The following is a 13,704-nucleotide window of genomic DNA, read 5'->3' as shown; positions in this document are numbered from 1 at the left end:
TGAAGCTAAGTAACATGCTATCCAGCGAACAATGTTGTCTTCAATACCAATAGCATGCAGTTTAGTTACTAAATCGTGATGTGGAACAACGTCGAACGCTTTTGAAAAATCTAAAACCACTGCGTCAATCTGACCCTTCAAATTTAGGGAATTTACGAAATCATCGGTTATCTCGGCTAGCTGCGTTGCAGTGGACAGACCGGACCTAAAGCCATGTTGATTGTCATGAAGCAGTTGGTTATTTTCTAGATGTATCATAATCGCCTTAAATATATTACGTTCTAACATCTTACAAATTGTGGATGTTAGGGAAACTGGTCTGTAGTTTAATTCTAATGGTGATCCAGTCTTGTAAATTGGGACTATCCTTGCGGAGCGCCAGTCATCGGGTATCACACAAGATTCTATATATTTTATACAAATATTCTGCTACCCAGGTCGCATATCTGTTAAGAAAAACGTTTGATATTTCGTCAGGACCGGGTGATTTTTTTATATCAAGTGTACGCAAAAGGTGAAGAATGCCCTCTTTGCTTAAGTTTACTTCAGGCATTGGTTCAAGAAGCGCATAAGATGGCAAATATGCGTGTGACGCCGTCAGCGTGAAAACGGACTGGAAGAATGCGTTGAATTTTTCAGAAATTATGGAGGGGTCGTCGATGATTACGCCCGACTCATTTATTTCTGTGATACCACTTTTATCTTCAGACAAATAACGCCAAAATTTTTTGGGTTGTTCTAACATGAAAGAGGACAGAGTGCAGGAAAAAAATTGGTTTCTTGCTGCGCGCACTTTTTCCTGAAATGTTTGTACAAGACTTGGAAGCTGTTGTTTGTCACCACGTTTACGACAGCGTTTAATCTTCCGTTTTGGATGAATGAAATCACGATTCATCCATGGGTAGTCCCTGTTGACACGTTTCTTTTTTTAAAGGCACATAACTGCGCTCACAATGAAGTATCATTTCTTTAAAACATGACCATAATTCCTTAACATCTCTTATTTCATTAAAATATGGGAACATGGATTCCATATAGCTGACTACTGCATTGTCATCCGCATGCGTGTAGTCCCTGATAAAAATGTCAGAAAGCTTGACGGGTGATCGTGAGCCAGAAATAGGACATGTTAACACGACTAACTTATGATCAGATATCCCATCTCTAATACTAACAGAGCAGTTTAGCAGCGAACTGCTTGCAAACGCAAGGTGAAGAATAGAAGAAGAATTGGAAATCCTGGTAGTTTCGGAGACAAGTTGGTTTAAGGAAAAGGTAAACGCATTTAGTAGTAGAGGCTCAGCATTTTTAGAATCCTTGCCGTCATGGGAAAGACTGGACCAATTAATGCCGTGCAAGTTGAAATCGCCAGCGATAAGGATGTTTGAACGTGAATTGGTATTTCGCAGCAAGTAATCATATAGTGCTTCTATATACTCAGGGGGAGCATTCGGAGGATGATAGACACCACCCAAAGTTATATTCTTATCAAAAAATTTCAATTTGCACCATATGCTCTCGTGAATGTTGATAGCATCTAAGCGAGTAAATTTAATGTTTTTTATCGCGATTGCAACTCCGCCACCACGTGATCATCTGTCTCTACGGATTAGCGTGTAGGAAGATGGAACTATTTCAGTATTTTGCAAATCTGAATGTAGCCACGTTTCTGTAATCACTAAAACATGTGGCTGATAAGTCAAAATTACATCTTCAAGTAACTGTACCTTATTAAAAACACTGCGTGCATTATATATATATATATATATATATATATATATATATACACGTGCTATTCTGTCAAGGGGTTATCACCTGCACATACATACATACATCAACTCTTTAATTGAAAGCGTGATGAACGCGAATGCAGAGAGATCCCTCGTCAGCTCTAGAAATCAGTTTAGATTCGTATTCAGCGCTCCTCCTTGACGTCGCATGTCCATGCGCGTCTCTCTTGCGCTGACGCTTTTTCAAATATGCGCCAATACGCCAAATTCGCCACGTTCAGAAAGTTGCTTTCCATCTTGCTATTTGACGATCACTAATTCTTAAACAAGCTGCTAATGATAGATAAGCGTTGGGTGATCATAATGATCCTCACAAGGGAAAGCAATTTTTTTTTGTTCGGAAGCTTTTCCGTCAAGCCCACTTATACAGCATGCACTGCTTCAGCGAGACAAGATTGTATTTACCGCCGTTCCTGCAAGAACCATCTCTGTAGTCTTAACAATTTGCGATCAGTTCTCATATTTTAATGAAATTTTGTCCCGCATTCAGGAAATTAAGACCAAGTGACAGCCTCCGCGCGGCGATAATCTTTACATGGTTTATTTATAATTTGTGCTCTGATATCATTTGGAAAATGCCGAAAGAAGTACAAACCTTGCGGGCTTTGTATTTGGCGGAGACATCCTTCTTGTGTTATTTCAATGCGCTAGGGCTACTGAGCTCTTCCTGCTAAAAAATGATAAGGCTTAATGAATTCTTTTATTACGGAGTAACCTGGTTTGTACAATGTTCAACGTTACCTATACACTCCGTGAAATTGTACCAGAAGCATTTACAAGTAGCGACGCCCTAATAAAGCCCGTGACTCTAATTCCATTGTGCTAACTTCCTGTGCACCAAACGACAGAGTATTCAACATGGCGGGTCGGGAAGGCTGTAGCTGGCATATTATGATCCTTCGAAAAAACATCCATAGCCGCCGCTCTGTAATTTTATAGTGGGGAAGGCCAGTTCGCCACCGAAAAAGAGAAACTATAAACATTGTATTTAATAGGGATTTGAGAAAACACAGTTCACCTTTTCGACAGCGAAACCTAGTAGGAAATAATACAGCTTACAAAACTAAGTAATTTTGTTATGCTAAGGATCGAAAGCTGAAGTGAATGACAAAAACAGCGACTGTAATTGGGCTGTATATCAGGTCTAAGTAAATCATAAGTCACTTGGTCAATCATGAGGGGGTACTATAAATTACGCGGCACGAAGCTGCATGTAATAAAAGACATACATGCGCCTTTAATCCTTCTATACAAAGCCTGCATTACATGATTCTATTTATTACTGCATTTCGATCTCGGAAACCCTCATCACGTGAAACTATACAACGAAGATCAAGCTCACATGGTTCCACGTATTTCATATCTCTTCGAAGTAGGTTGAAATGCAATGATGTGATGGAACAATGAAATATGTTCTAGAAAACGAGCAGTAAACAGCGCTAAACAACAGGACAAGGAGAGGGACACAGACAAAATCGCTGTTGTCTTTGCTGTCTATGTTCTAGAAAACGTCAGCGAAAACAAGGAAACCTTGCTGAATCTTGTTCATTACTTTTTGGCTGCCGGTAGCATTGCTGTAAGCTGATCACCGGTTGACATTCGGGTGCATTTAATGAAATAGGACGTGTGTGCACATTGTTCACAAGCTCTAATGAGAAAAACACGCGGATGAAAACTCATTTCACCGTATCCTATTTCTAACGACGTTTCCCTTCTCTATAGGAATTATTAGCAAAGAATAACAATAACATCACGGAAATGAATCAACCTTCTTGCGTTCGAAACCAGCGCGAGAGAGACGAAAGGTGCAAACAGTATTTCCGGGTTCGCAAATGCAACTTGCTGTTGTAGTACCTAAATCTCAATAATAGAAACATCTTAATGACTCTCCTTACTACGCATTTCCGAGCTTGGAATATGTTCATCACGGTCAATGGTGGTAATTTAGCATTTCACTTAAGGTTGCGCCTATGTTTCTGCGGTCACAGAATGCATGTCAAAACTCAATATTTGACCGCGATATATTTTGATGTTTCTCTATACTTTGTACTCCATTATAGGGAAGCCAGGCTTGAGTTCCGGAATAATTGCACCCCAAGCCATAGATGACATCATTGCTGTCGCAAGAACAGCGATACTTATGGTTCGGTATGGTTCGAACTCACTGAGTATCAATATAGAAATTTCGAGAGTTAATATGCAGTGAAAACTATTAAGATCTTATCCATCAGGCTCCAGGATTCTCCTAGGTTTGCAAATAAGCATGGCGAAAGAGGCAATGACTAATGTCAATTACATTGCATGTGTAGTGACGTGTACATAAGCGACATTGATTACTCAGCCCGTACACTTCGGTGTTGCGTTAGACTTCATTACGAAAGAAAATGTGGAGTGGGTTTGTAATATAACATCTTTTTCTAACGCAACTCACTGCTTTTCATTCCTCAGACCACATTGAAAATTGCGTAATGATGTGGTGCTCAAGTCCATTGGCAATATTAAGGCGTACTTGGTAAATACTGGAGTACGCCTAATGTGGAACACCAGTACAATGAAGGTATCTCGTAAGCTGTGGTATATTAGACACGATACCTTAGCTGAAGGCGAACAAACGCCGAAAATCTCACATAGTTTGCGGGTTATGTTCAAGCGGAATGTTTGGTATTACTAATATACATTATTTTCCTTAGACCTGTAGGGTATTTAGCAAGGTTTCCCAATGAGACCAGATAGTTCTCGTGGGAAAAGGCGTATCGACATTCGAACGCCATAGATGCACGACGACAGTCATAGTGACACGTATGTTGTCTATAACTTTTGGACGGCCGTTTTTACCAGGGTAACAACGTTTGCCAAAACTACTGCGTGGCCCAAGACACGCTTTCATTTATCAGAACCTTCTCAACTTGTATCGCTAAGGAATCTGGTCGAACCAGATCGCGTGCGCGACGCGAATAGTGATAGGCAATTCTGCACATACAGGAGCACTGCCACTGAGCTGCAATGTACGATTATACATTTATGAAAACCGAAGTCCTTGCCCGTAACTAATATATTCATGGCCAATGACTGGGGCCGCCGATATTATTGTGCTTTTAGGGTTTGATTTGCTGTGCGTTCACGCACCAAATGATTATTTAAAAACTATACCTACCTTCACCGTCACAACGGGATATCTGAAGAAGGAGCTCCATTGCTGATGCTGAAGACATCATGAATAAAGCGTCAGCTAGGACACAGGACTAAAAATATTTGAAGAGTATTTCTAAATATCCGGTACGAACTTCGTTTCACACCCAGTGCACTCAAGTTTGCCTGCGTTCTGCATGTGATGCAAAATTTGTCCCGTAGATTGATTTGCTCTCATGGAGTGTGCATGTTCAACCTACAATTATTGGTTTTGAATATGCAGAGCTACTTTTGGGGCACGTTATTGCGCTCCTGCGCCCGTGGCACTTTAGTGCATTTACGTATTCTATGTGACTCATCGGGCAAAAAACTCACATGTAAGAGCTTGTTAAAGTAATTTCCGCAAAGAACGCTTCCAGGAATGCTAAATAAAATGCAGAAAACAATAACAAACCGGTCAAACTGGTAGTTATACAGGCCTGCGGCGCAAATACGGAGAGAGATGCGCGAATTGGTTTTACTACAATTACTCGTCATCTGAGGTTTCTAACTAGGTAGCACATTGCTTTCCTTTCTTGCGTACTCTCTTATTCACCACATTATGTAGGTAATGCACTCTACCGACTCGCCCATTTTAAAGAAATTTGGTTTTAGCTATCATATTGGTGGCGTAAGCTGATTGTTCGCGAAAATGTGCTCGAGAGCTTCCGTTTACACCTGCGCAAAGCAAATATATTTTTCCAACGTTTCTTTACAGCTGTCGAGAACAGCGACGTTCCTTATTTGACTTACTTATCCTTGCAGCGAATACATATATATAAAGCTTGACAGGTCCAAGGGCAACATGCAGTTAGTTTCCTGCCTTCCGTTCATTTCCAGGTAAGCTGACAAATGCTGTCGGGAAAACAGACGCGACTACATGCTACTTTCTTTTTGATCGAATAAACGTAAACGTAGGCAAGGTATAACACACTAAAAGGGGAAGAAGATGCATTGAACGTGCAACTATTAGCCGGTGTATGCAAGTAAAAACTTTCAAAAATTGCAGAGGATAAGAGAACCCAATGCTGCAGCGTTACTTGCTACGTATGAAATGACTTATCTTATGGTAATCTATTTATTAGTGAAATAAAAGTCTACGCAGGCGGGGCTTTCTCTGAAAGCAAAATTATTAGCCAAGGAGTGCATCAGGGCTCGATTTTAGGTCCACTATTATTTTCCATTTATATAAATGATTTACGTGACTGCCTTAATTATACCCTACCTATATTATACGCAAACGATACGACTGTTGCCCTCTCGGATGAATTATTACTTTCGCTAACTTTGAAACTAAAAAAAAACTGCCAAAAATTACTGAATGGTGTATTGCCAATTTTGTAGCTATAAACCCTACGAAAACGCAATTCATGTTATTTAAGTCATCACAGAGACATTTACATTGCTCTCCGACCATAACTCTCAATGGGCATGACATTCCTGCCTCCACTTGTGTTTCTTTCCTCGGCATCAAATTAGATCCCCACCTGACGTTTACTAACCACATTGCCCACATAAAAAAACAGCATTTCGCGAAGGGTACTACTCAAATCACGTGCATTTTTTTCCAGAGAAGCATTATTATTGTTATACTTCTCTTTCAATTATAGTCATATCATTTATGGTATCACTTCTTGGGGTAATACTTATCATTGTCATCTTTCCTCTATTCAGCACATTCTAAATCAGCCTATGCGCATTATAACGCGAAGCCATTTTTTCTCTTACGCCTCTTCACAACTGCGTACAAATCGCAATCTTCAAGTTACTGATTTGTTTCACTATCATTTAGCGATATTATTCTACAAATTACTAACTTAACAAATTTCTTAAAACTTCGTTAGTTCTGATCCCCTTTTTACTCCCAATAACACAAGGTTTGAAGCACAAGAAAATTTCTTGTTGCCTTTATGTCATACTAATTACGAAAAGATGGCTTCCTCTTTTTGCGCGCTTAAACTTTGGAACATTCTTCCATATTCCCAAGTGGGTATCTACCTACCTTGTACACTTTCAAATATGAACTCAAGAATTATTTGCTGTCTGATTAATTTCCTACACTGTTATTTTGATATTTAGAAGCTGTGTAATTACCATTGATTGTGCATCTTTCCTCATCCTTTTTTCTTTTATGTGTGTTGTCACTCAGTTTCTTGGTTATATTTTGCTTATTTCATAATTTGTTTCTCTGCTCTTTATTGCGCTTTATTTTTTTATATAACTTTTAATCCAAGGGTCGCGGTGCAGCCTCTGACTTTGGGACCCTTGTCTGTATGAAATTTCTTGTAACAAAGTGTTATGAACGAATGATAAACTGAAACTGATATTTGTCACTTCTCGAATGAAAAAGAGTTCGACCAACGTCATGTGTTTCCAGGGAAGGGTGCTCTACAACCAACCAACTCGTGTGCATCGTGGCTAACATTCGCGAAGCATTAGTAAAGAAATATTACCTTTTGTGAATTTACCGTGGTATGAAAGAAACCAGCGACGTCATGTAGCACCATGGCATCTTGCGAGATCTCTAAGAAACCGCTTTTCGTTAGATCCTGCTCAACGTATGGAAAGCTACTTCACATACCGGACATTCCGTGTTTTAACTCGTAATAATTTATTTAGGCTCCTTATCCAATAACTGTGGCGCCACACAGTGGCGTAATTACTTGCATCATTTTATTATAAAAATTATTTCTTCATTTTGATCAGTTTCACAGAGTATCTGATTCTGTATTTGTCGATGAGGAGCGGATAGATTTTAGATCCTGTGAGATCGCCCTCTGTGAGCAACACGTTCAGCTTTGCCTAAAAAGTGTCCAAATAGGCCAAGAAGAATTTGTTTGTGTAAGATCACAGAAAAGCTCCTGTGTCCATCTTTACAAGAAAGGGAGGAAAGGGAGCCCCCTATCAAACTCCATGGACAGCACTTATCCATGAAAGCGGAGCACAACTATTTTCGTGTAACACTAGACACCAAACTATTCATCATTCCCCATCTTACGTATCTCGAAGTTAAAAGCTTAAAAATAATAACGTTCTTAAAATACTACCACGCACAACGTTGTGTAGTGACAGGGAGTGTTTATTCAATCTGTACAAAGCCTCGTACCATCCCGTTTAGATTACGGCGCTGTGGCGTACTACTCTGCCGCACCATTTGTGTCAGAGATGTTGGACCCAATTCACCATTGAAATATCCGGTAGGAGACAGGTTCCTTCGGAACAAGTACATTACAGAGCCTCTATGCTGAATCGCCTGAATGGTAACTTAATTTGTTTACGCGTTTCTTTTGTTTACTTTTTGTTTACTTACTTCCTGAAAGTTAATTCAAGCCCTGCAAACCATTGTAACGCCGCGATAAACAATATCACACCTGCCACTGAGTTAGTATTGGACATACAACAGAGGCCTCCTACCTGAATGTGAGAAAGGTCAGTGATGAAATGGGTGTGCCATGGTTTGAACAACTCCTTAGGCCACATGCAAAACTGCTACTTCCATTGCAGTAATGGGCAGCAGAATGTCACTTGGTTTACCGAAGTCGGGAAACGCGCTCCAAGGGCACACATCAAATGAACTTTTCAGAACTTAAGCCGAAGTGCTCTTGCCACGAAGTTTACGTGGACGCGTCACAGACACATCCTAACGTGTCTTACGCAGGTGTAGGTCCCTCTTTCTGTGAATGAAGCGTTCTGCTTCCTCAAGACGAATATATCTACAGGAGAAGTCTATGCAGTACTGTCCGTGGTTAAAAAGATCAAGGAATTAAAACTCACAGGGCGATAGTTACTGTTTCGTCAACTGTTGTGAAAACTTTGCTTTAATTACATGCAGACAAAATCCTGCTTTTATTTATTTTTATTCACTCGTGTGGACTACTTATTCATATCTTCAACATGTGCTGGTATGCTGAGTTCCTGGACATAGAGATAGAGAGAGTCGCGGATCTAGCAAGACAGTTGACTCACGTCGCGCATCTCAAGCCTTACCACCATCGATCGTCCGACTGACTCGCCCAGTGGGCATCGTATGGGAACTGGTAAGCAAGATGTGCTAACGGAAGGTAAAACAGGCGCACTAATTTGGGATCGCTTTGCGGTTGTGTTCTTAGATGGCCTTCCTCGAGCTATCATCTCTCATCCGCTAAATAAACACAACCCATCGTCATAATATTGCAGTACACTTTATAATCTCTTCAGAATGTACCTTTTTGTGTATAGTGCACTTTATTCGTAATTACCATTATTTTACTGCATGTACATTTTACCCACATTATTCGTCTTTTTTTTGGCCACTTTACTGCCGTGTCACAACCACCTCTTTGCAATTCATGACTTGATTGTCAACACACTGCTTGTAACCTGGCGCTCTTTGGCCACACATGGCCCTTGCACTACAAAACACCAGACTCATTCTTGTTATCTACAAAAACTGTCCCAGTTTCGTTCGAAATGCGAAGAATCGATTGCGATAGCAAATTATAGACAGCTATAGGAAATACGGATAGAAATTATATCGGCAGTGTATCCATTCACTTACTAACTAAATTAATACTCATGGTGTCATCACCTACGGGAAAATATGAACCCATCACACTCGATGACCGCGGACACAGGTGGGGAAACGCTGGAATGAAGAAGTGCGGCAGGAGCAGCGAGCGAATTGACCTTGGGGCTGTCTATCGTTCCACGCAAGCTGGACAGCGAGAACTCCGCACTTTCGCAGGTATGTTCCACTTTCAGATCGCTTTCAAGATAGGGCGCGTACGACCACGCATGGCCACGCAAAGTAGCGTAACCAAACATCTTACGGATCACAAAATCTGAGAAAAAACTGATTATCTGCGCAGCCTGACTCAGCCAGGAATTCGTATTTACAGCCTCTACCAGCATGTGTGAACAACATGCTCATATTCAGTTTTAGTGACCACTGTTGCATGCTGCTCGAAATGGAATGTTTTCTGAACTCCCATGGTCCGCGAACTTTGGTGGTTGGCTGTACGCAGTTTCTGCCGGTGTAGAACGCCGCTCATGTCCTTCCCGCGCAACCTTCCCCTCGTTCCCCCTTCGTGCGAGCGAGACTGAGCCGCGACCATCGGTTCCTCTTGCACGCGGTCGCGAAAAACGCACTTACTGCCGGTGTAAGCACCGCACCCCCTTCCTCCTTCCCCTACCTCGAGAGCCTTACGCGACGGAAGACGGCGAGTTTCCTCTCCGCTTTCCTTTCTTGTGTGCGCTAGATTGAGCCGTGGTCACCGACTCCTCCCGTGCGTTTTCACTTGCGTATACAGCATGTGGTGTGTGGCAACGGTGTTATCGCCGTTATACTTTATACGGAACGTCACGGCCACGGTGACGCCGACACTAAACATGTGCCTGAAGTGTGCGTATCATTTGGTATCGCAATCAAAGGTACATCTAATTTTTCTACAGAACATTTTGAAAGCAATAACAGTGCTTGTCACAGCCGTCGGCGGTGTAGGTATGCTCCGTTGTAAACAAACAGGGAACACTGAATTTGTTTTTAAGCAAAGGTCACTTGCTATATGTTGATTGCAACAACGGTTGGTTATACGTAGCAATCAGCCCTGTTCAACTTGTAGTCTATGTTATGGAAATCTTTATCTGGCCAGGGTGTTTTATCCGCTGTTGCATTTTAAAATAAGTTTAGGTATTTGTATTCCTATTGCTCGAAGACGTACGTTGCTAATGCGCCTAAAGAAATATTCAAAATTTTGAATTGCACCTGCGCAAAGCAAAGACGGGTTTTTCATGTATCTCATTTTTTAACTGTCTGGGACAGTGCCCAGAGGCTTCGAACAACTACGAATGAACACAAAATATGCTTTTGCGTATCTGAATAACCTTGCTGCCTAAGCCCATATATAAAGTTAGAATTGGTCCATGTTCCGCGCGCTGTTAGATTTCTCCGTTCCGTTCCCCGTAAGTTGAAAAATGATGCCGGAAAAAAGGCGCCACGTACTGTAATCTTTTTTTTAGCTAACAAGCGCGAGCATAGGCATTTCGTAGCCCACTGATATCGTTCAGGGGCTGCAATATGCGCGAGCTAATAATGGGTGTTGGTGAGTATGAATGCCATAAATTTGCACCGTATAAATAATAAGGAACCTAGAATAGCCTTTCAGAACTTGCTCTACAAAAGTTATGAATATAAATTTTGATAAGGCAGAAACGTTCTGAGAAAAAAACAAGGAATGCCGTTACTTCTGCTATCGTGAAAGCAACGGCAGTGTATGTTTCACCAGAGAAATTCATCTGCTGTCCTAATGCTTTGACCTACATGTTGCGCAGGGCTACAGGAATATCGTGAAGAGAGGACCTGCGTTTTTGCTACAACAATATAAAGCATTAGATAATGAAGTGTCAAAAGGCATAGATGTAGTCGTTGTTACGTTTAATATATATGTAATAATAAGAAGTAATGCACAATTTATATGACGTTCTTTGAAAGCACTCGATTTCTTGGGCCCGGACAAGATCATTTAGCTGATGTCGGTGATCTTTTCTTGTTTCTTCCGACCATTCACAATTGTGGAAACTAGCGAACCAGTACGTGTGGTGTGTATTGCTTCATTGCTATGCCTGAGCTTTTAGAACCGAGGTAAATGCAGCACCTGCATTTATTGCCATAGAGGTGTTGCCATGCAGTACGGCCTTCACTAGGAGAATGTAGGTATGTTTAGAAGAGTGGCTCAAAGAATTTTTCGCATCTCTGTCAGAGGTTTCTTCCATTGTTTAAGCTCTGCGGCTTCAGAAACAACGCTGGACCAACATGTGGACAGCTACTCGAGTCAATGCGGACATATTGCCCACCTAGTTGCAGCCATAAATGATAGTGGTTCTAGCGTTTTAGACAATAGATGTTTGAAATGTCCCTCGAAACACCGTAATAATTTACAATGAGCGTTTAATTTGTGCGTGTTGTAAATTTTCCTACATGTTTGTTTTGAAGGTAAAGTACAGGATTAAGGGTTGTTCTAAATCCAGGGAGGGGGTCACGGGTCTCGATAATGCACCTATTCATGCCTGACGCAATCTTATCTCCAAACCTTTTCCAGGAAGTTTCCTAAGGACTATGCGTCATTTCCAAGGCGGTGTCGGCGTGAAAACCGCACTCAGCATTGTTTTACTGCTGTCAATCATAGATCCGGACAAAGCATGCAATAAGCAACTCCCTCTTAAGTAATACTTTCAGCCAGAAGCTGTACTGTTGCTGGCACTCTCCACATAGAATAATCGAAATCGCTATATTTTATGAAAGCTGAGCGATATATATTTTGTTCTACATTTGGACACTAATTATTTCTCAAGTGAAATTCGTATTAGGAGAGAGATATTCCAGGAGAGAGCTCCTCAGATATTGTGTACCTACCATGTAGTCACATGGCTTCATAGCAATAGTCATATTTGCTGCAGACCATCTAGATCCAGGTTTCGGTACCTACATGTCTAGTAAACTACTTGAAAGTATGCTTTGAAGATCTACCACCTACCTTAGGATCGCAACTTAAACGCTTGCGCATTGCCGTAGGTTGTAACTACCGAACAATCGAAATTATAGAAATTTTTTCGCAAACTATTATGTGGTTATGAGACACGCCTTAGTGGTGTTTCCGGGTTAACTTGTGCTACATGGAGTTCTTTAGCCCCCATGCTGTACTCAGTGCACGGTACACCGACCTATTTGCATATTGTCACGTAGCAGTGACGGTAAAGAAGGCAGCAAAACTGTGATGAATGAAACTAGCATGTTATTGGGCGGACTTGTGCCCTCAAAAGCAGGCTACAGTCAAAGAACAGCGATAGCGGCGACCTCACTCGGCGATCGTCGAAAATCTGATCAGCGGGTCAAGCGAGTCGGCTTTTATACATCAGTCGTCGAATTTTCCAGAGTAATCGCTGAGACCCGCGTGTCTTCCACAAAATTCTACATTATTCGCGTCGCGCATACATACAATCAGATTGCACAAGATTCGGCCACAGACAGCGGATGGAACCATCGGTAACATTGTAAAAACTTACTATACATGCAGGCGCGTCCTGTGCTGTGCGATAACATTTGTTAGGCGGTGAGACGTGGTCGCCCAATAAAGATGAAGTAGTGCATGCGTCAATATCACCACCATCGAAAGACGAACGCATTAGCCAGGTTTCAATCCTGCGCCCTCAGGCTTTGGAACGCGACGCCAAACCAACTACGCAACCACGGCGACTAATAATCCAGCGTCTCTGAGCCAGTTTTCGATGTGCCCCAGTCAGACGCAGATGTTAAATGGAGAAGTACGTGCAATGAATGAATGTAATCTTCTAAGGCATGGTTATTCCTGCCGTGTTAGTCTTTCAAAGCGAAAATTTGAAGCAATCAACTTCATCGCATTGCAAAACTGTGGAGCTTGATGCAGGTTTGGGTCAGCGGCCACCTGGATGGTAGTTGCGAGGAGCCTCGGGTGGTGGAGAAAGTGAGCCTGGTGAGAGCCCGCGTTGGTAAGGACTCGGAGGAAGCAATGGGTCTCTCTCATAAATATCATAGACGCGGCGTTCGTCCTGGTGTCGTCTTCGTGAAAACGCGATATGTGCCCCCGAATACCGCAGTATCAACAAATGGGGCGGGGCGTAGGCCGGGTAGCGTAAAATCCTGTGTAAATCATGTGGCCGGGTAGTGTAAATTCCGGGGTGGTAGAGTCGCCAGATTGTTGGGGCCTGTAGCAGGAGTAGGAAGCGCTGTCCG

The 13,704-nt window shown here is 41.9% G+C and overlaps 1 protein-coding gene across 2 annotated transcripts in view; it reads left to right on the top strand.

Annotated features, from left to right (window-relative positions):
* The first annotated feature begins 10,898 nt into the window (after nt 1-10,898).
* LOC142564919 (uncharacterized) overlaps nt 10,899-13,704 on the top strand; it is a 32,719-nt gene continuing 29,913 nt past the window's right edge. Inside the window, exon 1 of one of the 2 annotated variants that reach the window (XM_075676127.1) lies at nt 10,899-11,038. In XM_075676127.1, the coding sequence (XP_075532242.1) occupies nt 11,014-11,038 (25 nt within the window). In that variant the 5' untranslated portion in view covers nt 10,899-11,013. The remainder of the gene's footprint in view (nt 11,039-13,704) is intronic. The other variant, XM_075676125.1, reaches the window with a different exon arrangement.

Source organism: Dermacentor variabilis, chromosome 11 (assembly GCF_050947875.1).
Source record: "Dermacentor variabilis isolate Ectoservices chromosome 11, ASM5094787v1, whole genome shotgun sequence".
Classification (NCBI taxonomy): Eukaryota; Metazoa; Arthropoda; class Arachnida; order Ixodida; family Ixodidae; genus Dermacentor; species Dermacentor variabilis.
The sequence above is the reverse complement of the archived record's forward strand: the minus strand, read 5'-3'. Positions and strand labels throughout refer to the sequence as shown.